The 27516-nt window shown below is 43.1% G+C and overlaps 1 protein-coding gene across 1 annotated transcript; it reads left to right on the forward strand.

Moving 5' to 3' along the window:
• The first annotated feature begins 16446 nt into the window (after window positions 1-16446).
• On the forward strand, window positions 16447-26799 carry LOC138718349 (THUMP domain-containing protein 2-like). Its single transcript, XM_069852792.1, has 10 exons — window positions 16447-16564; window positions 17302-17434; window positions 18056-18462; window positions 19633-19710; window positions 20844-20896; window positions 21203-21290; window positions 21804-21875; window positions 22431-22545; window positions 24278-24395; window positions 25972-26799. The coding sequence occupies exons 1-10, from the start codon at window positions 16469-16471 to the stop codon at window positions 26288-26290; spliced, it is 1479 nt and encodes a 492-aa protein (XP_069708893.1). The 5' UTR covers window positions 16447-16468; the 3' UTR covers window positions 26291-26799.
• The last annotated feature ends 717 nt before the right edge of the window (window positions 26800-27516 follow it).

Consider the following 27516-nt stretch of genomic DNA (forward strand, 5'->3'; position numbering starts at 1 on the left):
ACAACAAATGCAAGTAAAGAAGTTGGGCTTTACACCGAGAAGACACACTGGCATCCACTGGGGTTTTAATGTCTGAATGAGAATTTGACCACCAGCTCAGACTTTTTTGATAAATTGTGCAGTTCTTCCTTAGACTGGATTTTTGCTATCATGGGTTTCTGTCACATAAAGGATTAGTTAGGCATCAGCATATGTAGATATTAATGATTCATCTGCTGGAGAAACAAGACTGTAACAATGAATGATTTTATGGAGTGTATCGTACTACGTTACAAATCACAAGACTAAAAAGGATTGCAAGGAAGTCATTGAGGCCAAACCCTGTTCCACGTCATGATCAGGTATTGTTATTACTGCAGATACTGCCCTACTTGCATACTTTGCATTGAATGACTGCTCTGATGTGCATACATAATTTTCAGTAGCTAGCATATCAGTAGGTAGAAAATGTGATTGCGGGTGTTGTGTAAATAGCAAATAGTGGGAAGGAAGGTAATGCCATGAGCTACACGATGCCTCTTGCTGACAAACAGTTGCCTCTTCAATGCCAAAAGACTCATCCTAGTGCAATTCCCCTATAGCCATGTTGTTCAGCAGGTCAAGTTTATTCACTTTGGCAGTCAATCTTGTCCAGACATCCTGGATTCTCTAATTGGTGGTGGAAGTTTATGAAAACTATTTTTATACCTAAACTGTATGGATAAGGTCTTGAAAACACTTACTTGGGTGAATAGCTCTTATTTATGTGGGAGACCATTCATAGAATCATAGAATCACCAGGTTGGAAAAGACCCACCGGATCATCGAGCCCAACCATTCCTATCAAATACTAAACCATGCCCCTCAGCGCCTCGTCCCCCCGTCCCTTAAACACGTCCAGGGAAGGTGACTCAACCACCTCCCTAGGCAGAAGAGATTCAAATCTATTCCTCTATTAATGGCACAAATTGATTTAGTACATGGCTTAGAAGAAGTGTGCTTTTGATTTAAGCTGTTTCCTACTTTTACAGTACCAGAGCAGAATTGCAAAATCAGAAGATAATGGAAAAACCTGCTGGTTGTAAAGTCCCAACTACAGCTCCCAGAGAAAGTCAAGGAACGTTTTCACAAAGCACAAAAACTGACAGAGGAAAATAAAGCAAAATGGTGAAGCGTGCTAGGGTATCTAGGTAAAGTTAATACAAACACCTCACCCTGAGGTCTTACATTGTCAGCAAACTGTGGCTCAGAGTAGTACACGCGGAAACATGCCAGCTGTGTTTTATTGTTTTGTTTTCCATTCCATGATATTATTTCAAACCTATGTCATGATGGTATTCTAATCCAACTGTATATTACAAAAGTAACTTCTTCAAATAGCCTAGCTTCCACCACCTCTCGCTGAACAGACCATTGTGTGGAAAAATAAAAGAAACTTTTAAGTATACTGAAAAATATTAAAATATACTACTTTTTCCAAGGAGCAGCAAGAGCTGGGAGGAATAGGCTAGGAGCCGAGGGTGACCATGGCAGGGCAGTGTCTTCACACCACAACACAGTTCTGCAGTGGTTCAGCTGGACAAACAAAGCCATGCACTGCAAGCAGGTCCCAGGCACAGTCGGGGATGAATCATGTCCAGGGACTATCCAGAGAGCCCCAGGAATGTGTGGCTCTCCCCAGCCAAGAGCAGCAGGAGACAGGGCTGAAAATAAGCACAACAGTTACCTGAATTGAGAGACAGACCAACAACTCAGTATTGGGCTTAAACAGAGATTGTGGACCCATGGGCAGAAGGTGTGGATGGAGGGTGCCTGCCCTCGGGCATCAACTAAGGAAGAAAGAAGGAGTGGCACGATGAAGATGGCCTGCAGTTTTAGCCCCTTGCTCAGCAAAATTTTACCAGACGCAGTGACACTCCAACTAATGTCGATGTGGTGACCATAACATTGAGAACAAATCTCTAATACATATATTCTCTTCTGTGAAGCTGACAAATAGAACATAGTTAACATTTCCCAGCTGCCATCATTTTGCTAGAAAACTTGATCCAAAAAATTCTCATGGACCTGAATATATTTGGGGTTTGTCCGCTACTGGTTTGTGGGCAAACATCATGGTTATTTGACTAATGCACATATATGTATCACAATGTAAATGCATACTCACTACATTGTAAAAGCATAGAGGTATTGTTTTTCTCACACAAAGGTTTCTGGTGTCTTTACGACCTGGAATTGCCTTCGTCTTAGCATTTTTATAGGGTAAAGCATAAACTGCGCCTCTTGTGCTGTTGTTTAATATCTCAGGCTTCTCCCTTACATTATCACTTCTGTTGCACCTCTTCATCTCCATTTTTGAAGATATTATGAGCAGTGCAGTAGGAGAAATGTTACATAAATGATTCAGGTGACACTTTGTACTAACTACGTGTCACGTCTTTTCTAAGTTAGCTTTTAGGTAGAAGATTCTCAAAGAGATGCTGATCCATTAAACCATCAGGTGTATCCTACTGTGAAAAAGAAAAAAGACATTTTTTACAAATTAAGAACAACTTCAGCTTTATCCTGAAAGCCGTATCAGCCTTGATGATGAGCGTATAGGGTTTACTGAATATGCCTGCATCTAATTTCTACTGAATGGTTTTCTGAATTCTCAAATATATCTACCAGTATTCTTGGTTCTTACTTGTGCAATCAATCCAAACCAGTAATTAAAAGCCAAATACAGAACTAATGTGTGGATGGACCAACCTTTTTTAAAAAAAACCAAACATGTTCTATTCAAAACAGACTTATTGCCGTAGAACAGCAAAGGGAAGAATTTGAGAACTGCTTTTGTCTCTACTTTTCTAAGTCTTTTTTTCTGCACATAAGTACAGTACTCTAGGCCAATTCCTCCCGCCTGTCTTCCTCTTCTGAATCAATGAGGTGCTCAAATACCTTTTAATTAAAGCACTGTCATTGGCAAAACAAATTTGAAAGCAAACAGAAATTGAAGCAAATTGCAACACATGAGGATGAGACTCCTATCATGAATATTTAAATAAAAGTCTAATGTCTGCTTAGATATTACATCAGATAAAGTTAAATATATTTTTAAACACTTATGTCAGTGAATTCTAGTAGGAAAGAATGCAATTAGTCATTAGATGCTACAACAATAGATACGTTACCCTATATTATTTAATACTGAGCCAGTCTTGATTATCCTACACAGGTTGCTGTTAAGCCCTTTGGCTCATACTGGATTGAAACCATTTATGGGAAAGATTTGGATCATCCAATTTGTTGAAACCAGTGGGTACTCTTTGGATATCAATCAGGGGTTATGATCTGGTGTAGCTCTGTGGCTACAATGTGAACGAGTTATGAATTGATTAGCAGATCCTTCTTTTTGCTAAGGAGGAATCACCTATCAATTCCAACATAAACAGGAAATTAAGAGCCAAAGCGATGACTTTGTTTTGTTAGCAAACATTTTCCTTTCCAATGATGCAGGTAAATGAAAAAAATACCTCTTAAAAGGGATACAAATGACATAAAAGCACCAACAATATTTCTATACAAGTATATAAATAAAAGTTCTAAGAAAAACCACCTAGGTGTATTTTAAAACAACAGGTATTTCACTTTTACATTAAAAAAAAACCCAAAACAAACCAAAAACCACTTCAATGAGTCTGCTGATCCAAATCTCCTTACCAAATGCACATGCATTTGTATCTATTTTGGAGCCAGATTCCTCAAGAAGTCACATTGTAAGAACTTTCATTCAAAACGGACTGGAGAGTAAAGCTCAAACATTTATTCCCTCTGAGTAAAGAAAGGATAGTGCTTTAACATAATGAAGAGAACAAATTAGTATTTGATTCAACTTGACACATTTAATAGTTAATGTCTACCAAACTGAAGTCCTGTTGCAATAAGGCAGCTGCAGAACACAAAAGGAGAGGGAGAAAGGACAGACCAAATGTCTATTTGTAGTAGAAAAACAAAATGTACTGTCTGTTCTGATGAAGTGCCTCAGCTCTCAGCTGCCTCAGCAGCTGCTGAAGGCATGTGAATGCTTCTGGTGATTGCAGCAGAAAGACCTCTTATTTTCTTATAGTCATCTGTCCATCCAACAACATTTATTACAAGAGGATATTCTGAAACATCTGCTTGACCATATAAGACTGTTAACGGTTGTCAATTATTGGCTATTTATGACAATATTGCCCCCATTGCCGGATCTTGAATTGCTGTCTGAGCTTTTTCCTGTTGAAGTAGCCATTCCACCAAAATGTCTCAAGGCATGTGATGTGTGTGGTGAATTCAGAACTCAAACCATGAGAACACACTCTCAAAAAATCGTAATCAAAGTAACACATTTAGTTTTTATTGTGGCTCTCCTATTTAGATCTAACTAAACTTAACAAAATGAGAAAGAGAAACAATTCTTTCTGAATTTACCAGGAGCTTTTCAGTGGGAGCGAAGAGTCATAACAAAAAAATAAGATTATGGGAGATATTTGGGGGACCTAGGGAGAGTTTTTCATACATATGAGATGGTTTTCTTTTTCAGTATCGTAACAAATGGATGCCAGAGACTCTCAGAATGAAATGACCGGAGCTCCAGAAGAATAAAGAAAACTTGTTTAGAAGAAAGTATGGAACTCAATAGCAGAAATGACTCTTTCCCTGACAGCTTTTTCCCCTTTTAGCCCTCCAGTCTAGAATACCATTTTTAGAAGCAATGAAATTAAACTTGACAGAAGCTTAGCCTGTGAAAAGTTATAAATAATTTGAAGCAATGTAGGACTTTGCATGCACATCATTTTTAGCACACTTTCATCCTCAAACATAAAATTACACTCTTTGCTCTGTATTAAAGCAGTTCATCAGCTGAGGAAGTTGGGTTTAAGTAATATGGAGGCCATTCATGAGAACCCACCTGGCTTCTGTAGTGTCAGGGCAGGATGCCTTTTGGCTGCGTGTTCTTCTGAGTGACAGTCCATGTCCCCCTGCTTCTCAGGGTATCTGCTTGATGGTATTTTAGACCCTGACTCCCTTTCCCATCTCCCCGTGATTCTTACGGCTGTGGTGTACAGTGACATGAGAATTTTCTTTCAAAATGCTCTATTTCTTTCTCCCACGGTTCTGGCAAAGAGATTCCTGCCACAACAGATATTTCTTTCACTGCCACTTTGAAATGAGCAAGAAGAGGAAAAGCAAATCTGGGGCCATATCAAAGTTTGCCATGCAGCCAGACCCAAAGCTGCCATAGGCAGCACAGCTAAGAGCAGCCAGGCACACAAAGAAAGTATTTGTGCTAGCCAGGGATGAACAGGGACCAGCGCACAACTTTACACCTCTTCTCCGCATTGATCCCGTGCTAGATTGAGGGGACAGGGGAACTCGGAAAGGGCTACATTTCTGTTGTGGCTTTGGGGTCCTCTACATAGCAAGGATTATCTTCATGAATTTGTCCTCTTAATTCTGCACTATAACAAGGAGAAAAGTCTACGCTTCTGAGTTTAAAGTTCACATCTTCCCCTCTGGGCTGCTGTCCATAGTGCTTTTGACCAAGGGCCAGACATCACCTAGCACAACTTTGTGCCTATCATGATGGATGCTACCAATGCCTTTGGAATAGCATGAACGAGCAGACCTACTGTGTTAGGAAGGGTAGTTAAGTCCCTGCTTGCAGCCTGCTGTCTTGCAGTACTTGTGAACTGTTCGTGTTGACATGACTTCCAATCCTACATTTTGATTCTAAAAAGCCTCCAGTGAAAAGTTCCTCATTAGCTCCTTAGTTCCTGCCTCTTCTAAAGTGTCTTCTTCCCGAGCTGATTCCACCAGATAGCAGCACAAGCCTAGGAATCTGCTGACCTTCTTTGCTTTGACCTGGATTCCTTTTAAAGCTACCTGCTACATCAACACAGACATACCTTTTAGTAATGGAAGACAAAGTCCACCTTGGCTTGGGACTAAGCAATTCGTATCTGCATCCAAGCCTTACAGCTGACTGTGGGTTAAACTGTCTACCTGGTAGCTATATAGTACCCACTACCAGTATGCAGAAAAACTGTTCCTACTTTTCTCTCCGTAGTATGTGCTGTTATGTCTCTTTAACTGTCCTGTACAAGTGATATACAGTAAATACATGCCAGCAATTTTTGCAGGATGCGCCCTTAGGAGAGAATGAGGGATTGATGGTATTACTGCAGAACATGGATTCAACCTGTGTGGGCCTGTTTATTGCAAGTATTTTCATTTCCACCAGCTCTTGGGCTCCACGAGGGAGTTAGAGGGGGAGCTGGGAGTAAATATACCCAAGAGGACATGCTGTGTGCAAGCGCTCACGAAAACTAGACCAGCATGGCAAATAGCTTAACTGCTAAGTTTCTCCCCGGCAATGAATTACAGTGAATGAAAAATATAATTCATCCTGCATCTGCCTCTTCTTTCCTCCACCTCCTTTTCTAGACGCTTGGGAAAGGCATTGTGTGTCCTGCAGCTAATTTTGGTCTTGAGTTTGGGCCCAGTAATTTCCAAAAGCTAAATCAAGACCATGGACACAATTTGTGAAGATAAAAGAGACTTCTGTGTGATAACACAGCTTAAGGGCTTGTCCTTAAACTGCTCACTAAGGGTAGACTGAAATCCTAGTCTATTGATCTGGGGCGGGGAGGGGTGTGGGGGGTGTGTGTGTGTTAAACTGTGGAAATAATATGGACTCAGAAAACTGCATCTTTTGTCCCATGGGGCAAATGGGCTATACCAGCCACTTCACACCCTTTCTGTGCTGCTGATGGCCAAGTCCACATTCTCCATACGGTAAAGCAGAAGTTCTGAACCCAGCGGCATTGGGAGAATCTCCATAGGAATCTAAACAGGCTGGACCAATGGGCTGAGTCCAATGGCATGAGGTTTAACAAGGCCAAATGCCGGGTCCTGCACTTGGGGCACAACAACCCTGTGCTGTGCTACAGACTAGGAGAAGAGTGGCTGGAAAGCTGCCTGGAGGAGAAGGACCTGGGGGTGTTGGTCAACAGCTGACTGAACATGAGCCAGCAGTGTGCCCAGGTGGCCAAGAAGGCCAATGGCATCTTGGCTTGTATCAGAAACGGCGTGACCAGCAGGTCCAGGGAGGTTGTTCTCCCTCTGTACCCGGCACTGGTGAGACCGCTCCTCGAATACTGTGTTCAGTTCTGGGCCCCTCATCACAAGAAGGATGTTGAGGCTCTGGAGTGAGTCCAGAGAAGAGCAACGAAGCTGGTGAAGGGCCAGGAGAACAGGCCTTATGAGGAGTGTCTGAGAGAGCTGGGGTTGTTTAGCCTGGAGAGAGGAGGCTGAGGGGAGACCTCATTGCCCTCTATAACTACCTGAAAGGAAGTTGTGGAGAGGAGGGAGCTGGCCTCTTCTCCCAAGTGACAGGTGACAGGACAAGGGGCAATGGCCTCAAGGTCCACCAGGGGAGGATCAGACTAGATATCGGAAAGAAATTTTTCACAGAAAGGGTCATCGGGCACTAGAACAGGCTGCCCAGAGGGGTGGTTGAGTCACCATCCCTGGAGGTGTTTAAAAGATAGGTAGATGAGGTGCTCAGGGACATGGTTTAGTGGCAGATAGGAATGGTTGGACTCAATGATCCGGTAGGCCTCTTCCAACCTGGTGATTCTATGATCTCTAGCAGAGGAGGGGGAGGAACAGTAATGGAGAGTGCTCGTGTTCTTGTGCTGACTGCATGTTCCACCCCTGTAAGAAAAGCAGACCAGCTGATGGCTAAGCCTTTAATTTATGCATTTGACATCAAGTATGTTAACAAGAAATTGAATTGATGGGTTTGATCATCTTACAGTGGACACAATTCACAATAAAATACTTTTCTTTTGGCAAGGAGAATTAAAGAAATAAATTCATTTTCAGACCTACAAAATGTGTCAATAGCGCCCACTTTGCAAGGTTCATTTCTATAGTATTAATTGATTGACTTGGCTTTAGACAGGATGGAAAAGGATGAAATCAAGGAACATTACTGCCATGTATGTTTCTCTGTGCACCAGTTTATAAAACCTGAGAAGTAACGGGTCCTGCAATAGCTTTTCCAGTTTTCATTTCCCACCACTATCCTTTCCACACACACATGCATACTCTGAAATCAAACGAGGTACTACCAAGATTGTGCTTGACCCAAAATGAAGTGGCACCACTTCTTTTCTTTCTTTTTTTTTTTTTTGATGAGGCAATAGGCAATAAGATTAGTAGAAAGGTAATTGAGTTTCTAGACCTTACTGCAAGAACTGTTTAGGTACTTCATCCTACAGATAACAACATCATGGAACTGATTCCTTCTTCCACACCTTGTAGTGCTATGCTTTTTTTTCAAATCTGGTTCCAAGGCTAAATGTTATTACTGAAGTTAGTCTTTCAAATTTGATTTAAATACACAAGCCTGAGGTTGAGCTGCCAACATTTGATTGCTTTCAAAATGAATGGGGTTTTACAGAAGCCGTTGCATGTTTTCTTGTAATTTTTGTCAGCAGAAAATGCCACAGATTTCTCTCTTTTATGAGTTTCTCTGAACAAGAATTATCGAATGAGCAAAGTTTTGGGTAAAGCTGCATATAGATTCAAAAGTCTTTTAGCAAAGTTAGAGAGTAGAGACTATAGAATATATATTCCTGAGAAGGGTTTCTTTTGTCTAAATATGTGTAGGAGACAGTAGACAAGTTCTTTGTAGCAGGCATCAAGGAAAACAAGAAGATGACACTCTTCTGCTGTTCTCTTTTCCACTATCAAGATACTTTTGTTTTAAAAAAGTATCAATCCAGTTCTGCTTCATTTTTCTATTTTTTCCTTCTTTTTTTAATGTAAAGGCTGAGATACCTAATTAAAAATATGTATTTATCCAGATTAAATTATCAGTTCTCTGCCACTGTGCCCTTTTTTTGCTGATGCTTTTTGCTTTTTTTGCTGATCCTTGCTCTTAGTGTCAGAGCCAGCTGCCTGCCTGGATCTCAGTTCTGCTTTTAAGTTTTTGGGAGGTCTTGGGTATTCTTAAACTAAGTAGAAAAAGCAGAAAACAAGGTCTTTGCAGTCTAGGATGTTTGATTTTTAAAATAATACTTGTAGCTTGAAACAAAATAAGTCTTTGTTTGTTCAAACAAAATGTTTTGATCAGAAATTCTTAACATCCACATTTCTAAATAGAACTAGATTCTCTTCACCTCAAGTTGTTCAGTTATAGTCAACATTTTCCTATTGAGCAAGGTACATGTTTCACTTAAGCAGTTCTAAAATTTCCTGAAGCCATGGTCCCCACAAGGAACGTGCCCCATTTCCTGACATCAAGGAACTGGCTTTAGGACACAAACATTCCTTTTGGTGAGCACACATGGAGTCTTTCCAGCTGGGGAGAAACAAAACCAGAAACTACTAAACTCTTTAAGGATCACCATGATCAGCCATAATTACTGATAAAGTGTCAAACAATTATGCAGATCACAACTGCAACTGGGTGTTCCCCCTTAGGTTTATAACTTTTCCAGGGGAGGCTGTGGTGACTGACAAGACCAGCAAGTGGGGCAGAAACAGAAGAGAAGGGTTGATAACGTATCTGCATATATAAAAGAGAGAAGGAGGCAATATTCGGAAAAGAAGTCTATTCATTTAGAAGTCAGGAATGAAAAGGAGCAGGACTGGTCATTTCCAAATAAACATGTTGCATTTTAAGTGACACTTTGCTTTGGCGTTTTCTTTTGATTAGTTGAAGTGGTTGCTGAACATACTAGCTTTTAAAAAATATACTGTCTTTACTGCCTATTTTTTTAATATACCTTGCAGGGACTTAAATTGTGAGCTCAGAAGTGCTGGTTCAGCCTGAGGGTGAGGGAGCAATAAGTCAGTACTGGGAATTTGAAATGCTACAATTCCTCAAATATTTTGTATACATTTAGTTCATAGCTTCACTCAAAGACATATTCAAAGCTTTGAAGAAATTGGCAAGAGAGACGAGGTCTTCAGTGATGTTTCAGTGCCTAATCCTACAGGAATATAATGAGAATGTTGGTCCCTATTTTTAAAGTTATGTGTTGAGCTCTAAGTCACTCAGAAAGGTTTTTAACATGGAAAGACATTCTTTGTGTTTTAAGTGCCAGATGTACAGAATTTCTCAGCAGTCTTTTGCTTTTCTCAGCAAAAAAAAAAAAAGGATATTCAGTGAGTATGGTTGTCTGCCCATCTACATATATTTGTTCCTCCTGTAAGTTATAGAAAAATATTATTTACTGTGTTGTTTGTAAAATGTAAGAGCTAACATGCCAGAAGCTAAAGGACTTCAGCAAAACAATTTTGACATGGGGAAATTTCAGGGGAAACTGCAACTTCACAAACTAAAAAGAAACTTTCCTCTGTATCACCACCCATTAAAAAAAATTCACTTCTTTACTGGCACCACATTGCTCAGAGAGGCTGTGGAGTGTCCACCCTTGGAAATATTCAAAAGCTGTCTGGACATGGCCCTGGACAATCAGCCCTGACTGGCCCTTCTTGAGCAGGGGGATTGAACCGACTGATCTCCAGAGGTCCCTTGCCACCTCAACCACTCTGTGAGTCCGTAAATGTGGCTGTGTGTTTTATGAATGACTGTTGCTTTCAAACTAAAGAGAAACAGTTTCACAGCTTCACTGGGTAGCTGGTGGTTTTCCTCCTCCTCTCCAACAGTGCACCTTCCTTATCCACGTTTTAGATTCCTTGAGCTTTAATAGTAAGTTTTAAGTCATGTTGAATCTAGCAAAACCTTCCATACCACTAACTAGCGAATGTGGCTTTTTCCAGAGCAGCTAATGCCCATACAATATCTGTAATTTCATGGTGCCTGATTCTGTCCCTTACAGGATGCTGTTCTCCAGCTGCTGATGGTTTTGCCAGTCTTCAGGCAGTTAGGCTGAAATTTCCCAGGTTTTGTTTCTTCCTTAGGCTCTTTTTGGAAAGCAAAAACACTGAAAACTCTTCTGGATATCCAACAACAGATACGAAATATGTCATCTTAGAGACGCTGAAAATTCTTAGTTTTTCTTGGAACTTGTAAGCAGAACTTCAGCTTTGGCAAGACAACAGATCATCTCCTTTTTAGCTAACGTGGGCTTTGTCATCAATCTAAATAATTGTTAAATTTGACCAATCTCTTTGTATCTGAAAGCCTCAATTCTAGCTGTTCCAAAGCAACCTAAACTTTTGAAATGTAGTCTGACAAACGCTTCTTAGAATGATTTGCAAGTGTATAAATGCCTTTAGCACGTTATAATTGGCCCAATATTTTTTTCTTGTTTCAGAACTTTAAATGAATCTCCACTTATGAAGCAGCTATCCCTTTCTTCTGCCCCCAAAAAAGCATAATTAAGCATCTTCCAGAGAGGCAATTGGGAAGCTGTGGTTAGGCCAGCCCATGCAGGGAGACAGAGCCCTGCCCCAGCTGCTGTGCAACAGAGCTGCTTCTTCCAAAGTCGCCTGGATGATCCATAAGCAGCAGAAAGACCCAGAGCCAGACTTTTACAAGTCACCTGGAGGACTCTTGGCAACTTGGCCTTTCCCTTATTTGTTCTCTCTATTCTTATCTTCATTGATGATGATTTCCAGTGGTGGGGGTTTGTTTATTGTGTGATGTGATGTGATTCTTGTTTCTCAAATCTTGGAGTTGCATAGCAGAAACATCTGCTACTTTGACATGGTTAACGAGCAGTACATCAAACAACATCAACATTTTTAAATGTAAGATTCTAAGAGTACTTAACATTTCTAGCAGTATGTAAAGCAAAAGACAACACTGCACGCCTCACCAGAACCTCTTCTTCTTACCACAGAACCAATAAATATTGCATCATCTTTCTTTTCACATTACAGTCACAGTGCTTGACTCAGGAAAGGAAAGGTAATTGTCAGTTCCCTGTATTACCGTCATATTCACATGAAATCTTATTCATGAACAATATCCTAACTTTGAATAACACTTCTGAAATCTCTCGAGAGGCCAGAACTGAATAATACTGAAGCAATTATTGAAATGTACTAATTACAATGAAGGTTACCAATATCTGTTTCTTCCACATTTTTGGAAAAAAAGAAATCCCACTCTAGAAATGCTTCAAAGATGAAGCATTAGGAGGGAGCTGGGCTCTTCTCCCAAGGGACAGGGGACAGGACGAGAGGGAATGGCCTCAAGCTCCACCAGGGGAGGGTCAGGCTGGACATTGGGAAAAAATATTTCATGGAAAGGTCACTGGGCAGTGTCAGAGGCTGCCCAGGGAGGGGGTTGAGTCCCCTTCCCTGGAGGGGTTTAAGGGATGGGTGGACGAGGTGCTGAGGGACATGGGTTAGTGATTGATGGGAATGGTTGGACTCGATGATCTGGTGAGTCTCTTCCAACCTGGTGATATGATGATGATGATGATGATGATGATGATGATGATGATGATGAAAAAAAAAAATTTCAGTGTATTAGTGGAACCAAACTTTGTGCAGCAGAACCAAGTTTTCTGTTAAAACAGCTTTTACAACATTATCATAGCTAATATTACTAGAGGGACAAAAAATACTGACTGTGGAGGATTTTTCATTATACTGAAGTCTCCAGACATGGCCCAAACAGAGACCATTACTGTCATTTCACATTCATATCAATCAGTGTTCTATCCTTACCTTGCATTCTGCTTTTCATGTTGTCATCAGATATTGAAATAGAAATGTGAAAGGTTTCCTTGGGGGCATGGATTGGGGAGGGAGAGGGAGTAATTTAGAGGAGATGTTTAAGGGAACAGGATGTGAGAGAACAGTAGAAGCCACATTTTGGAGAGAGCAGAGAACTTAATATCAAATGCCCTTTAATTCTGTATTTAAAAAAATAGAAAAAATGAGTGAGGAGTAGTAAAAGAATATAAAAAAAATAGAAAAGATGAGTGTGCTCATTTGTAGTCAGTGAACCAAGTGAACCAAACAGAAGAAAATGCATCTGAAAAAGAAAACAATTAAGGACAGAAAAAAGAATTTTAATTTTTCATTCAATGTATCGTGCTTTTAAACAGGGTTAACATGTGCAGAATGAAAATACAAAGTTACACTACCTATTTATTACAAGGGAACTGTCACCTCGTGATGCTAAGAAACACATAATTTTGTTGTTTAATAATTTTCTCTTCTATCAGTCCCTTGAGACAGGGATAATAAAATTCTAGCTATGGATTTTTGCACCCATGTGCGCAGAGTAATGCTATATATAATTACAGATTACATAGCTGATTAATGGTGACTTTGTGAGTCACACAAAAGGATAATGAGCCATTTCTTTAATAAAAAGTGTTTCATGAGTGACTTTTCTACTATTCCTTTCTCATTTTAAACGGATACATTATATATATGTATATATGATTTTCTACATTTCCAGAAAAATACCTCATGTATTAGGCCACACCTACCAATTTATGAATCACTGGCTTTTCTGATTTTCCTTAATTGTTAGTTTAATAACACAAGATGTGAAAAGACAGTCAACAGCATGTCAGATAAAATGTCAGTAGCAGCTTACTGGGAGTGAAATCCCAGCAGTACAGTTTCACTGCAGGCTTCTTCATAGAACTCTTTTGCCTTAATGCAATTTTGTAGTCTATTCCTGTTTAAGTGGAATTCTCAGCTCACATAGAAAAGACTTAATTTTAAAATTCAGTATTGTTATAATATACAAATAAAGAATATGTAAACTATGACTTTACCTCCTATTACCTGAATTTGTTTATGTCTTTCTTTCAGAATTCATAGGATTAAAAGACAGATAGACTCATGTTTTCAAACAGCTGGGGTGATGTTTTCGGTTTAGAAGTCTTCAAAATGAATAAATAAGCAGTTTGTTAATATATTACAGCATTTCTCTAATGTCAGAAACATTATGTTCTACAATAAAAAAAATCTTGCACTTCTGCGTTTCTCCATTTCCCCCTTGTTGCCTCATTTATCGGACCTCTCCACCTGGTATCCATACGGTACTGGTACACTTCTCAGAAGGCGCTCAGCAGCAAACTCCAGACTGTCTACTTGCATTTGTCACACACAGATGTTCAAGTTATTGTTTCCTTCGGCCACCAGGTTGTGCTTCTAGAGAAAGAACCTAGTTCCCAGCTAATTAATAACCTTTTCTTTTCTAGTCAGGATCACAGAGCTGAATTGATAGCCTAAACTGGAGTGAAGTGGTACGGCTTAATCTTACCTGTGGCACTTAATGCCACAAATATGCTAGGTTTGCTTACAACATAGCACAGATGCTTTAATAATTTACAGGCCTTCCTAAAGACCACAACATAAAAGATAAAAGAGGATATGGAGGGTTGAGTGCGCTTTTCTTTAATCTCCTTTGTTATATTGAAAGTAGCCAAAGGCTGAATGACAGCTTTGCTTAAATCCTCTCCTGATTTTCAGGGGCTTTGGGTGTTGGGCTATAACATTAACTGCATTCTTTTTAAGGTACGTCACTCTAAGTCATAAATTATTAATTCTACTTTTTCCTTCTGAAAAAAGAAGAATATTTCCCAACTAAGGCATTGTATAAGGCGGTAAACAGGATTCTTGCTTGTTGCATTTCCAAAAGAACTACATACATTCTAGCAAATTGCATTTTACACCAACTTTCCAGGCATTTATTCTCCTTGGTATTATCTTACAGAATAAAACCAACAAATCATAAAGCTGTTTTCCAAAGTTTAAAAAGGGCTTTTTTGCTACGGTTTATTTCACATGTCATAGAATCATAGAATCGTTTGTGTTGGAAGGGACCTTAAAGATCACCTAGTTCCAACCCCGCTGCCATGGGCAGGGACGCTTCTCACCAGACCAGGCTGCCCAAGGCCTCATCCAACCCAGCCTTGAACACCTCCAGGGACGGAGCAGCCACAGCTTCCCTGGGCAACCTCTTCCTGTGTCTCACCACTCTCATGGTGAAGAAATTCTCCCTTATGTCTGCTCTAAATCTGCCCCTTTCCAGTTTCATAGAATCATAGAATCGTAGAACAACCAGGTTGGAAGAGACCCACCGGATCATCGAGTCCAACCATTCCTATCAAAATAGTTTATAGGCATTGCCCCTAGTCCTATCACTACAAGCCCTTGTAAACAGTCTCTCCCCAGCTTTCTTGTAGCCCCTTTCACGTACTGGAAAGAACCTGCTGGCCACGCTTCTTTTGATATAGCCCAGGATACGGCTGGCCTTCTGGGCTGTGAGTGCACATTGCTGGCTCATGTCACGCTTCTCATCAAACAAGCACCATGAAGTCCTTCTCAACAGGGCTGTTCTCAATCACATCATCCTGCATCCTGTACTGAAATTGGGGATTGCCCTGCCCCAGGTGTATGTTGTATTGTAATGTATTTGTGATATATTTGGGTTGTAATGGGTTCTGTACTGTATTGTATTTTGCATTTTATTTTAATTTGTGTTGTATTGTAGGGTATGGTATGGTATTTAGGGTTTGGTGCTTTGTACGGTGTAGTGCGGTGTTTTATATGGTATGTATGGAAATGTTTACTATGGTATGTTGTCTATTGTATGGTATGGTTTGATAGAATATTTTGCATGGTATGGTAATTACAATGGTATGGTATGGATTTTGAAGCCAGTATGGTGTGTTTTGTATTGTGTGTATGGTACCTTTTGGATGCTATGGTTTCTACTGTGTGGCATGGCTGGTTTTCTGTGGTTGGTAGGAATGGTATGCTAAGGCATTTCTGTCATCTGTATGGTCTGCAACGGTATTGCATTTTGTGCTGCGTGCATGGTACGGCATGGGGTACGGCATGGGGTACGGCATGGGGTACGGCATGGCATTGCATGGCATGTGTTGTGATGCATTTTGCAGGTTGTGTGATGCACAAGCAGGTTGTGCTTATGATATGGGATGGGATGCTGTGGTGTGGTATGCTATACTATGCTATGGCATGGCATGGCATGGCATGGCATGGCATGGTAGCTAGAAAGCTGCCTCGAGGAGAAGCACCTGGGGGTGTTGGTTGATGGCAACTGAACATGAGCCAGCAGTGTGCCCAGGTGGCCAAGAAGGCCAATGGCATCTTGGCTTGTATCGGAAACAGTGTGACCAGCAGGTCCAGGGAGGTTATTCTGCTCTTGTACTCAACACTGGAGAGGCTGCACCCTGAATCCTGTGTTCAGTTCTGGGCCCCTCACCACAAGAAGGATGTTGAGGCTCTGGAGCGAGTCCAGAGAAGAGCAACGAAGCTGGTGAAGGGGCTGGAGAACAGGCCTTATGAGGAGCGGCTGAGAGAGCTGGGGTTTTTTAGCCTGCAGGAGGCTGAGGGGAGACCTCATTGCTCCATCTAAGGACCTGAAAGGAGGTTATGGGGAGGACGGAGCTGGCCCAGAGCGGTACCGCCCGCTAGGAAGGGGAAGGCGCCGCCGCCCCGCCTCCCGCCCCGCGTGGGCCCCGCCCCCTCCCCGCCCCGCGTTGCGATGGCGGCGGGCGGCGGGCGGTTCTTTTGCACGGCGGGCAGGGGGCTGGAGCCCTTCTTGGAGCGGGAGGTGCGGGCGCGGCTCGGCGCCTCCGAGGTGAGGGCCGGGCGGGGAGGAGAAGGGGAGGGGAGGGAAGGGAGGAGAGGCGGGTGGCCGGCGCAGGGGTGGGACGTGTCCCCTCGGCCCCCGCGGGGTCGGGGGCGGCGCTGCCTCCCCCGCGACGGGGCCAGAAGGGGCCGGGGGGAGGCGAGAGGGAGCGAGGGAGGCGAGAGGGGACCGGCTGGGGCGAAGGGGGGGCCCGCGCTGGAGGGGCGGCTGCTCGCCCCGAGCGTGCTGGGTGGGTTGAATTTGGGAGATGACAGGTCGCCGTCGGCTTTGAGGATCAAGTTTAGCCGTGGTTCTAACCGAGAAAAGACGCAGCTTCCCCCCAGCCCCCTGTGCCTTGACCGGTTTTGAGGTTTTGCAGCGAATTGGCCTCTGTATTCCTCGTGCGTCCCTCGTCACAGCTGGGTCAGGAGAACTACCCCCAGGCGTGAGTTCAGGCTTCAGACCTTGCAGGACCGAAGTCAGCTCGATGAATAGGGAAGAGATATTTCCTTTCAGAAAGAACAAACTGGTGAACTTTAGTCTGAGCTTAATCGATGCGCGTCTTTGATTCTTGGGAAGTGTCCCCTGTCTCTAATCCTGGACCCAGAGGGGCCAGGGTGGAGAAGGGCCAGGGGAGGAGGGGGGACCCGGGGTTGAGGGGCTGCTGCTCGCCCCAAATGTGCGTTTGTTTGGGGTGGCCAGCTGCACATCTTCCTGCCACGATCGGAGCTTGTGTTTCCCTGGAGGTGGTCAGCGTCCCTGGAAAGGTCTTCTTCAGCACAGAGGCAAAGCTGGCTGAGCTGAGGGAGCTCCGGTCTGGAGAGCGGCTGTTCCTGCGGCTCCACAAACAGCCCCCGCTCCCCGTTTCTAGGGAGAAAGGTAAGGCTGGCACCAGCTCCTTCTCTCGGGTGTACTTGGAATCGTGAACCCCGGTGGGAGTCATACAATCATAAAACAATATGGGCTGGAAGGGACCTTAAAGATCATCTAGTTCCAACCCCCATGCCCTGAGCAGGGACATCCCACTAGATCAGGCTGCCCAAGGCCCCATCCAGCCTGGCCTTGAACACCTCCAGGGATGGAGGACTTGATTCTGAGCTGAATCACTGTGTGTCTTTGATTCTTGGAAAGTATCCCACGTCTCTAATCCTGGACCAAGTGCTTTCTGGGGAGGATGGCATGGTTGGCTGGCCCTCTGTCCCTGGGAATGGTCCAGTTTTTTTAGAGCTGCTGAATTCTTCTGCAGAATACAATCCTTGCACAATTTCATCTTAGTTCTGCAGAGCTTCTAATCAGAGGGATGCCTTGGTCTCTGCTGGTGGCATGTGTGGGTACTGAGAGCTCGGTTGTGCCTGTGATGGCAGTGATGCCTGCTGCTGTGGTTCCTGGATTCACACACAAACAAAATTTGAACGCCGTCTGTTAACAGCTGTTCTCAATCTGTAGGAAAATCAAATTCTGAGACTGTAGTACTTAAGCTGAAACTACTTTTTCTTCCAGGGAAGATGCTGCATGAGATTAAAAGCCTTGTCACTGAGGAACCAAAGTCTTGGCTGGATGTAATCTCTACTTGGAGGAACCTTCGTGGGTGCGAGGGGAAAAAAGATGTGCTTCCAGAAAACAGGTTGCCTCTCAAGAGAAAATCAGAAGAAGAGACAAATATTGTAACTAAAAGGCAGAAAGCAGAACAAGTGAGAGAGCCTGAGGAATGTCAAGCAGAAGATGGAGAGAGTTATATGGTACCTGAGAGAAAGAGCGACCAGAACTGTGGGGCTGAAAGCCAGGCTTCCTTAGAAGACCTTTCCAAAAGCAGCAAAGAGGAAGCTGTTGCAAATGAGGAATTTGGCTTCAGTTTCAGAGTTTCTTGTCGCTGTAGTGGAGCAATTGCCAAAATACTTACTTCGCAGGTATGCTCAAGTATCTCTGTTTTAAAGTAATTTACCAAAGGGGAAGGGAGATGTGTAGTTTCGTTTGTCATTTCAGTTGTGTTGTATGTTTTAGAATAATAAACTGCTGGAGGTTTTTCTGTATTTTCTCAACCAAGCCCTTAATCTGCATTTGTTTTAAATAAGTAGAAATGCTAGGGTTGCTGTTAATTTCTGGGCTCTGTTACCCTGAGTATTTTTCAAATCAGTGCCTTTTATTGAGGATAAGTTGAGGTACTTGGGCTTGTGGAGCTTGAGAAGTGATCTGATACTAGCTTACAGCTACTTAAAAGGGCCCTTGCAAGGACTGTGGAGCCAAACTGCTCTCAGTTGTGGCAGAGGGTGTAAAAGAAAGGCACAGGCCAGAACTTGCGGGTCGGTGGGCTCTGACTGGGTATTGGGGAGTGTTTGTTCCCTAGGAGGGCAGTGCAGGCCTGGGAGGTGTCACAGGGAGTGGATCTTGGCCCTGGGAGAGAGTAGTGGCGTAGAGGACTTCCAGGGGCCCTTTCCATCTAGCACTGATCCCATCTGTATTAACTTTCTGCTGTGAGGGGAAAAAAAATAAACAAAGCTCTGTGTAGTTTCAATTTCTGTAGATTTCTCTTACTTGAAGACAGCAGTGGTTTAACTAGATTTTTTTTTTTTTTCTTGCTGAAGCTAGGAACGTGGGCAGGTGGGACGCGTGAGCCTGCCAACATGAATGTTTGCTTAAATTTGTGTCATGTTTCAACTCTTGCACTCTGAAAGTAGTGAGAGCTTTCTAGATGCCATAGAAGCATTAAAATTGTGAGTAGCAGTTGCGTGTTTGGAGATTTCCTCCTGGGTGATCTAGTTTATGTCCATCAGAAATATTTTTAGTGCATGTTCTATAATTCCAAAAGTGATGACAGCTTTTATTGTAGCTTGGGCGGGACTTAAACTTCAGCCTCTCACACTCCAGCTAAGCGATAATCCCTTTGTCCTTTGGTGTGTTTGCTCTACTCCCTGTGTCCTGTTGTCCGTTTTTGGGGCTTTGTAGGAATTAATCTCATAGGGATAAAGAGAGGCCCGTTCTTTTGGCAGGTACTTGAGGATTGTGCAGTTGAGGCTGAAATGGGTAGTTTTTTTAAATCTGTTGGTTTTACTGCCCGTGTCTGTTCTTCCCCCTTGCAGGAGATCGGAAGAGCCGTTGGCATAGCGCTCATGAAGCAGTTTGGGTGGCGGGCTGATCTGCGGAACCCTGATCTAGAGGTAGTAGTGCTTGTCTGCTAGATGGCTTCTTGCTTCTTCCAGAATTGCTCGCAATATCTTTCATTTTGTTCTTTGCTCCCTTTGCACATGGGATGGTGGCCTCTCTCTGTCTTTCTGCTGCTGAATTTAGAAATCATTGGGTAGCACTGAGCTAAAGTTTTCAGTAGACACTGTGTGAGTGCCTTCCCGAGCACTTAAATACTGGAATGGCCAGCATGGCCCCCCTCTGAGGGGAAGGATCCATGCAGGTGATGGTTCAGGATCTGGCCTGCTTGCAAAGTGCTGAACTCTGTGTTGAAAGCAGAGGTCCCCTGAGCTGTTGAGCAGGTAGTTTAGCCTCTACAGGGGAAGAGAGTGAGCGGGGAGGTTGTGTTCTTGAAGAACTTGAGAATGCCATTGATGGAAGAGCCTCCTCCCAGGGCTCGTCCCTCAAAGTAGCCTGCTTTAGGCATCCTCCATGGTGCAGGCTGTGTGGAGATCTTGGAAAGGTTTCATTGCCCTTGGCAAGCTGTTTCTTCATTTCTGTGCTTGGCCTGTGGAAGCTGCTCTCAGCACCGGTGCTGGGAGGTCTGAAACCATCTCTAAAAGCTCTGAGCTCATCTACTGGCTCTGTTTTTTATCGGCTGTGCATCAAATACGGCCTTGTTGAGCCTGAAGTGGGGCTTTTGTTCTTGTCCAGATTTTTGCTATGAAACCATTTAAGTGCTGAGCACTGAGATACTTCAAAAGCATCATGGCTCTCTTAGGGCTCCATGGGGAGGGACTACAGTCATGCCAAATCTGTTGGGGAGCTCACTTGTCTTTTAAGATGCTTTCTGTAGGACAGGAGGGCATTTTCTTCAGCTGCCTATACTTCTGTAAGGATTACTCAGTTTTGCCTCCATCTGAAATGCCCCAAAAAATAAGCGTGTGTGTGGGAATAGCTGAGCGCTGGGATGCTCTCTTCAAGGAGGCATTCTGATAATTTAGTGTGCTTTCTTCCAATTAATCTAATTGTCCAAAGTGTATATTTTTGTTCTTAAAACTAGGATAAGAAGTTTGTAGAAACATCTTCTGTGTCTGGTTTAAATGAGTTAAAGCTATTGATGTGTCAGATGGAGAGTTTCAAATGTAATTTTTTTCCCCTCTTTCAGGTCTTTGTCCGTCTTAATGACATTCACTCTGTGGTGGGGATTCCCCTTTTCAGGTGGGCGTCCTCCTCATCAGATTTGTTTTGTCAGTATCAGAACAGGCATAATTTCTAAATAGTCTTGCATTTGACTGTGAGCGTTTATCTTCTGGTTTGATATTCACTGGACTGTCGTGTTAGTCTTGTGTTCTGTGTGGAGCTTATCTGCGCTTGTAGGCCAGACTTTGTGATGAGTTATGGATAAAAGCAAGCTGTCGTTTGTGTCTGTCTGCAGATCTGTCCAGGTCATTTATTCTTTCATATTACATGGGCTTTTCTGGGTGGTTGTGCTGTTGCCTAACATTGATTTTTTGCTGCCTGCAGGCTTCCGTTGGCAAACAGACAGTATATCAAAACAGCAGGGCTGCGGTCAACAGTTGCATGGGCCATGGCATCTCTGGCTGAAATCAGGGTAAGCCAAATGTTCATGGCAAAGCTGTAGAGTCCCAAATGATGGAGGGGTTGCTGCTTATGGGGGCAGGAGCAGGGAGCTTTGAAGAAGTGTGGTGATTGTAGTGTCCCATGCGCTAAGACATGAATGAGGAAATGAGGAAAAGGATTCACAGTTTTTTTCACTCTCCAGGCTTCAAATTTTGTTTGGGTTGCTCTTCCGAGGGGAAAATAGAAGCGAGTGTGATATTTTCCACAGATTAATTTGGTACCAATATCTGTCTGCAGTCCACTTTTAGTCTTTTCCACTAAACATCACCTCAGGGCTACATACATCGATGCATTGTCTCTAGTGAAACTACTAATGTGTTTTGCTATGTTCTCTTGCAAGCCAGTTGGGCCTGGAAAACCAGTAATTATTTTTACTTACACTGCACAGTGGGAATACCTAGGTGATCCATACGTCAGTAGTAAACTTTGTCCTGGGAGAGGAGTTTGTCTTGCTTGAGATACAATAACCCCTTTATTTTTGCAGGCAGGTGCCTTTGTGCTGGATCCCATGTGTGGGCTGGGAACGATACTTCTGGAAGCTGCTAAAGAGTGGCCTGTGAGTATCACAGTAGCAACAGGCAGGACCTTGTAGTTCCATCGGGAAAAAATGTGTGCAACCATTATACCAAAGTGCGTTACTGAAAAGCTAGAACCAAACCGGTCCTTCTGTGCCGTTGTTGAGAGTGTTTTAGGACAAACATTGCTCCGCAGGAAGCACAGGGTTTGTGCAAGACAGGCATGGACTTCTAAAAGTGCCTCGACTTATCCTGGGATCAGAGGTGTCAGTGGGACAGTACAGCCAGTTTCCACTATTAGAGGCAGCATGGCTGTTTGTAGCCATCTGGGGTCTTGCTGTTAGTACAGAGCCTAAATGTTTCTGTAAGTCACAAGTGTCTTGAGCAGACCAGAATACGGAAGGAGTCAAGAGTGCTCAAACTTCACCCAGTTCTCTGTCCTCTGAGTCTATGTATTGCTCTGTGGAATGGTAGTAGATCTCCCAGCAAGGGGTTTATCTTGGGAGAGGTGTGCAACAAGACAGTTCTGAGAAGCCTTTCTAAAATAAATACACCTGGTTCCCGTCCAAGTGACTTTTCTCTTTTTCTCTGAACAGGAAGCGTGTTACTGGGGTGCTGATCTAAGTGATTCACAGTTAGAAGGTGCAGATGAGAATCTTAGGACTGCAGGCTTGATGGATAAGATTGAGTTGCTTAAAGCTTCTGTGAAAGGTATGGCTGTAGGCTTTCCAAGTGATACATGTTGGAAATATTTTGTAGTTTTAGGATTACGCAGGTAACATAGGATCTCTTGAGGTTACGTGTAGTAGAGCTACCTCTTAATAAAAGAGCCAAGTAGTGACTGTAGTTCTAGAGAATGGATAATTTTTTGCTTTCCCCTCCCTGCCTCCTGCTCCCAGGAACTTTGGTGAGAATATACTCAGCAGAAGACAATGAAAATAATAATTGTCAGACATGGGCAGTAGTTGTCTGTCTGAATGGTAAAGTTTTGAATGCCACAGAGAGTACATACTATATAAGAATTCTTTGTCTTATGGGAAAACAGCAAGGACAGACAAAAAGTGGTTTGTAACTTCAATTTACCAGATAAGTAATTGCATTAAGATCAGCTAATTCGTTGATGTTTTGCAGTACGAGTATCTTAAATGACGATGCCTTTCTCCTGGAAGACTCTCTCCTGCTCATGCTCTCACTTCATAAGTTAATCAGGGGAGAACATAATAATTTAATGACCTTACTCTGGACCTCAAAGCCTGAATCTAAATTAGTCATTTATGAAATTTACACCAGACGAGAGCTGGGTGTTCTTCCCTGTGCACGGGTGATGAAGCGTTCATATTTTTTAAACTTGCAATGTATTTCTTATCAGAACTGTAAGAAATATTATGTGTTTTTTGTAAGAACATATATAGCTTTATTTCTTCTTTAAAAGCTGTGATTGTGCTGAGCTTCTAGGGTAACGGACAGTACTTTGATGTCAGGCTTTTCTAATACTGAACAAGTAACTGGTGTCTTTGTCACTGATCAGATGCTGTTATTTCTGCATGTGTTGAAGGACTGTAGGTAACTTGTCCTTCCATTTGTAGATAAAATTGTTCTAAAATTGTTGTGCTGCAAGTGTTGATCCAAGGATGGTCCAAGAAACATCTCCTGCCAGTTCTGGAAAGGCTGGCATAGAATCACGACAGGATTTAGGTGAGAAGGGACTGCTGGAGCTCTTTAGTCCTGTCATCTGCTGGGAATGAGGCTAACCCTAAAGCTGGGTCAGGTTGCTGAGGGCATTGTCCAGTCGAGTTCTGAGCATCCTGAGAGATGGAGAATCCATAGTCTCATTGTTTGGCAAGCTGGCAAAGCCCTGTCTGGCCGGCGTAGCCTGGTATATGGCCAACCTTCATCACCACAAGGGTGCAGTGCTGCCTCATGGTCACAACAACGGACTGTTGTAGGATGCAGAAACTCTGGGAAGGTACTTCAATGACTCAAGCTCCAACAGAACCTAGGCGATTCTGATTGGAGAAAACGGGGATAGAGAAGAATTTAAAATGTGGTTCGTTGCCATTCATACATGTACTTAGTGTAAAATGCTTGCAAGCTTAGTTCTTCTTTTGTGTTTTTGCTTGTAAAGATTCCCTTGTGTTGAGAAGCAGCAGCTGATTTGGACCCATGCAGTCCCTTGTTTGTAGAGTCTTGTTATGGAGCAAACATATCCCCACTAACTAGGAGTCTGTGAGCTAACCCACACACTCATGCATTTGTCTCTTCTCGGTCTGCATTGGGTTGGTGGCTTTGTGATGCCATTTGTGAGGAAAGGTACAGAAGGAGCCATGAGTCTGGGTGCATAACCCGCAAAAGCGTTGGCAGGCAGTTTTGTAAGGTGCTTGAGGGCATAGCTGCTGCTCGTTTTCCACACAGGACGATTTAAAGACCTGCCTTTATTCTGCAGCATTGCCGTTGCCTTCAGAAAGCTTTGATGCTGTGATTGCGGATATTCCGTTTGGGAAGAAGTTCAAGATAACAAAAGTCTTTCAGCTCCTTCCAGATATTCTCCAGGAAATGGAGAGGTACGTGTGGCCCTTGACATGGTATACGTGTTTGGTGTAAATGTCATGATGGTTTGTGATCCTAAGTGTTCAGCCAGCTTCAGGTTTTCTTTATTCCAAACACACTCCAGTTTTTTAGTCGGATCCCGTGCAGCCAGTGAAAGTCCGAGTCCTTTAATTGTCCCTTGAAGGCTGTTGTGGCTTGTCTTGCAAGCTGTGGAAATGCTGGCGGCAGCACAAGCTGACAAGGAATGAGCTTGTTGTGTGGGCTACATTCGCGAATATTCTTTCCAAGGCACGATGGTTAAATGTTTGAGTCACACTCACAAATACCCTTAAGGCAGAAAGGAGAAAGAGGAGAGGATGACCTAGATGAACTTAACGCACGGCCAGGTGGATAAAGCGTCTCCGTTGAGGTCAGCTTGTATAAAATCATAGGCTTTCCTTTTGGGTTGACAATCAAGCTTTTACTAGCCTATATTGTTGGGAAGAAAGATGTCAGACCAGAAAATGGTGGTATCAATTTTCCTTTCTGTTAGTGTATATCCAGTTGGCCACCTGGTCTGCTTTTAGATGCCTCCTTTCATCTTTCACCCTGTTGTTTTGTAGCAGAGTTCAGCCAAACTAATAGCAGGCTGCTTCTATCAGGCAGTTCAAACCATGTGCTTCTTTATTTCTTTTCTTGGCTGAAAGGCTGACAGTCCTTTCTGTAGGACTGGTCTTCAGCAGTGTTCATTTTGCTCACCCAATGCAAGAATGCAGTGGGAAGGTGGTGAAGAAGGTGTGGTAGCTCCACAGAACAGCAGGGCAACCTTGTGTCAGCTTACAGTGACCAGCCCTCCCTTTGACTCTGCTTGTAGTCTGGTCTTATTTGCTCTGCTGGGCCACTCTAAGCAAAATATTTCCCTGGGAATGTGGAAATGAGGAAGGGACCGTTACTGTGAGAGCCCCACGAGTAAGACTGTTCAATCCACTTGCTGTGAACAGAGCAAGGATAGTCCTATTTTCTCCTCTCTTTCAAAGCCAAGTGTCACGTCTGGTCATGTACTGTGAAAAATGGATTACACACAGTGATGAATTTTCCTCTGCTTCCTGAGTTTGCAAACCATTAAGGATCAGTGGAACAGAGAAAGAACAGACCTTTTAAAGTTTCCAAATGGAAAGGTCAGCTTCAGAATTGCCTTACCAATCTTCTGTTGCCCTGGGAAGCTGTTCCTTTGCAGAGTGGTGGAGGCTTATGCAACCGAAAACCAGTGTTTGAAATTGATACTCCCCTCAGTCCTTGAAATAATACCAAGAGGGGGAAAACAGAATCTACCTTCCCTGCTGATGCAGTGGAAAGAACTCCTGAGGCCAGAAATGTTTGGGAGTTAGGATAGGACCTTGTTCTCCCATTTAGAAAGAGTTATAAAGATAGGGAATTTAAACTCCATTTGGAAGTGTAGTTTATCGAGTTGAGCCATGAGCATTAACAGGCCTAGTGTTTTGTTGAATGCAAGTGCCATCTGAAGCGTCAGCAGTGTTGAGTTCTGCACAGATGAATGCATGTCAGGCAGAATGAACACCTAACCTATTTTTTTTCCTTTTTTTTTTCCAGAGTACTGCGTGTTGGAGGCACTATTGTATTGCTACTGAGCCAAGATCTCCATAAGCGCATTGATGGCGTTGCCAAGCATGCCAAAAGTGACTCTCCTATTGTCTTTGCTGATGGCGCAAGGGAAGCTGCCATTGCAAAAGCCCTGAATGTTGATGGGAACGCTTCCTCCTCAGTGAACGGTGTTGAAGAAGCTTCCGTCAGCAGCAGACAGACACGGTTTGGGTCTCTGGTGCCAGATGGTGTCTATGGAGTTAGTCTTGGAAAGACGGATGCTTTCATACACAAATACAAGAAGATCTCTACTGCTGGGAATCGGTAGCTTTCTTGCACTGTGTCAAAGTGAACTTGAATCCTGATACGCTTCAAGAGTAGCATGGCAGTGATCTGGTGGAGCCTTGTTGATCGGAACAAAGCCTGTGCCATCTGTTAGTCCAGCTCACTTTCTTTGGATATCGGAAGGTTCTGCTTTTCTCTCCTTCTTTTGGAGAGGTGGAAGATGCCTTATAATGCATCAAGTATTTTTACTGTAAGATATTGTAATGAGGTAGAGTCCTGAAATCCTTACTTAGACAAAACCTCTCAGTATTGGGAGGAGTTTCTTTGTGACAGAGACTTCATTTGCAGAACTGCAAACCCAAATGAGCTGCTATTAACTGTGACTGGATTTTCACCTTCAGCAGTGTTTTTAGGAAGTACATCTTGTCTGCAGGAGTCTCCAGCTCTTTTTGAGGTCTGGATGTGTACTTTTATTGTGTGTCCCTTGCAGTATTACTTGAAAGCTTGTTTCTGATGAGTTTGAAATGTTGTTATTCAGATCCCTTGGAGTAGAAAATAAACTATTTTCTGTGTTAATTCTTTGCAGTGTTTGTATGTGTGTGACGGGTGTGCTTTGGCTTTTTAGGGTGAAGAGACTTAGTTCTATCAAAAAGAATGATTTTCCTCACTCAGTAACGTTAGTCCAAAAGCACTGTGGAAGATGGAGAAACTTGCCAAGTTCAAAGTGACTTCTGTGAGCAAAGCAGCATGTGGAAAAATTCTCCTGAAGAGAGAGAGGTCTCAGCAATTCTTGTAGTCTCTGCAAAAGGTTTGTTGGAGGGAAGAATCTAATCCAAGGCTTCCCCATGCCTGCTGAGCTGACAGGGAAGTATTGGTATGGAGAAGGACTACGATTGCTTTCAGCTGCTATTTTGAACAAGCCTTTGCAACTTGGCAAACTGAGATGGACTCATGAATTGTGTTCCTCTGCTGTGATTAGCATGGAGATAGCAATCAGAACTGTCTGAGTTGGTATGGGCTTTTTTTCTTTTTCTTTATTTGAAGTTCATTGTTGGAGCCAGTTGGAAGCATTTTTTTATGCAGGTGCTTTCCACAACACACAGGCTCCAGTCTGAAGATGTTAGAATTTGAAGTAAGAGCCTGTGGTGCAGACTGCACTACGGAGACCCAGAGGGCAGGAGGATATGGGCCAGATTGGTAAGATCCTGCTGCAGTGACTTCTGCTGGTGAGCTGGTACCTGGAAACATTCTAGTGCACTGCAAGTCTGC

Source organism: Phaenicophaeus curvirostris, chromosome 2 (genome assembly GCF_032191515.1).
Source record: "Phaenicophaeus curvirostris isolate KB17595 chromosome 2, BPBGC_Pcur_1.0, whole genome shotgun sequence".
In the NCBI taxonomy this organism is placed as follows: Eukaryota; Metazoa; Chordata; class Aves; order Cuculiformes; family Cuculidae; genus Phaenicophaeus; species Phaenicophaeus curvirostris.

What these genes read in the sequence shown, in the direction of transcription:
- LOC138718349 (XM_069852792.1), top strand. Translation starts at nt 16,469, where the DNA reads ATGGCGGCGGGCGGCGGGCGGTTCTTTTGCACGGCGGGCAGGGGGCTG. An exon ending in CATCTCTGGCTGAAATCAGG is followed by an intron (nt 21,291 to 21,803) that starts GTAAGCCAAATG and finishes TTATTTTTGCAG; the next exon opens with GCAGGTGCCTTTGTGCTGGA. An exon ending in AAGCTGCTAAAGAGTGGCCT is followed by an intron (nt 21,876 to 22,430) that starts GTGAGTATCACA and finishes TTCTCTGAACAG; the next exon opens with GAAGCGTGTTACTGGGGTGC.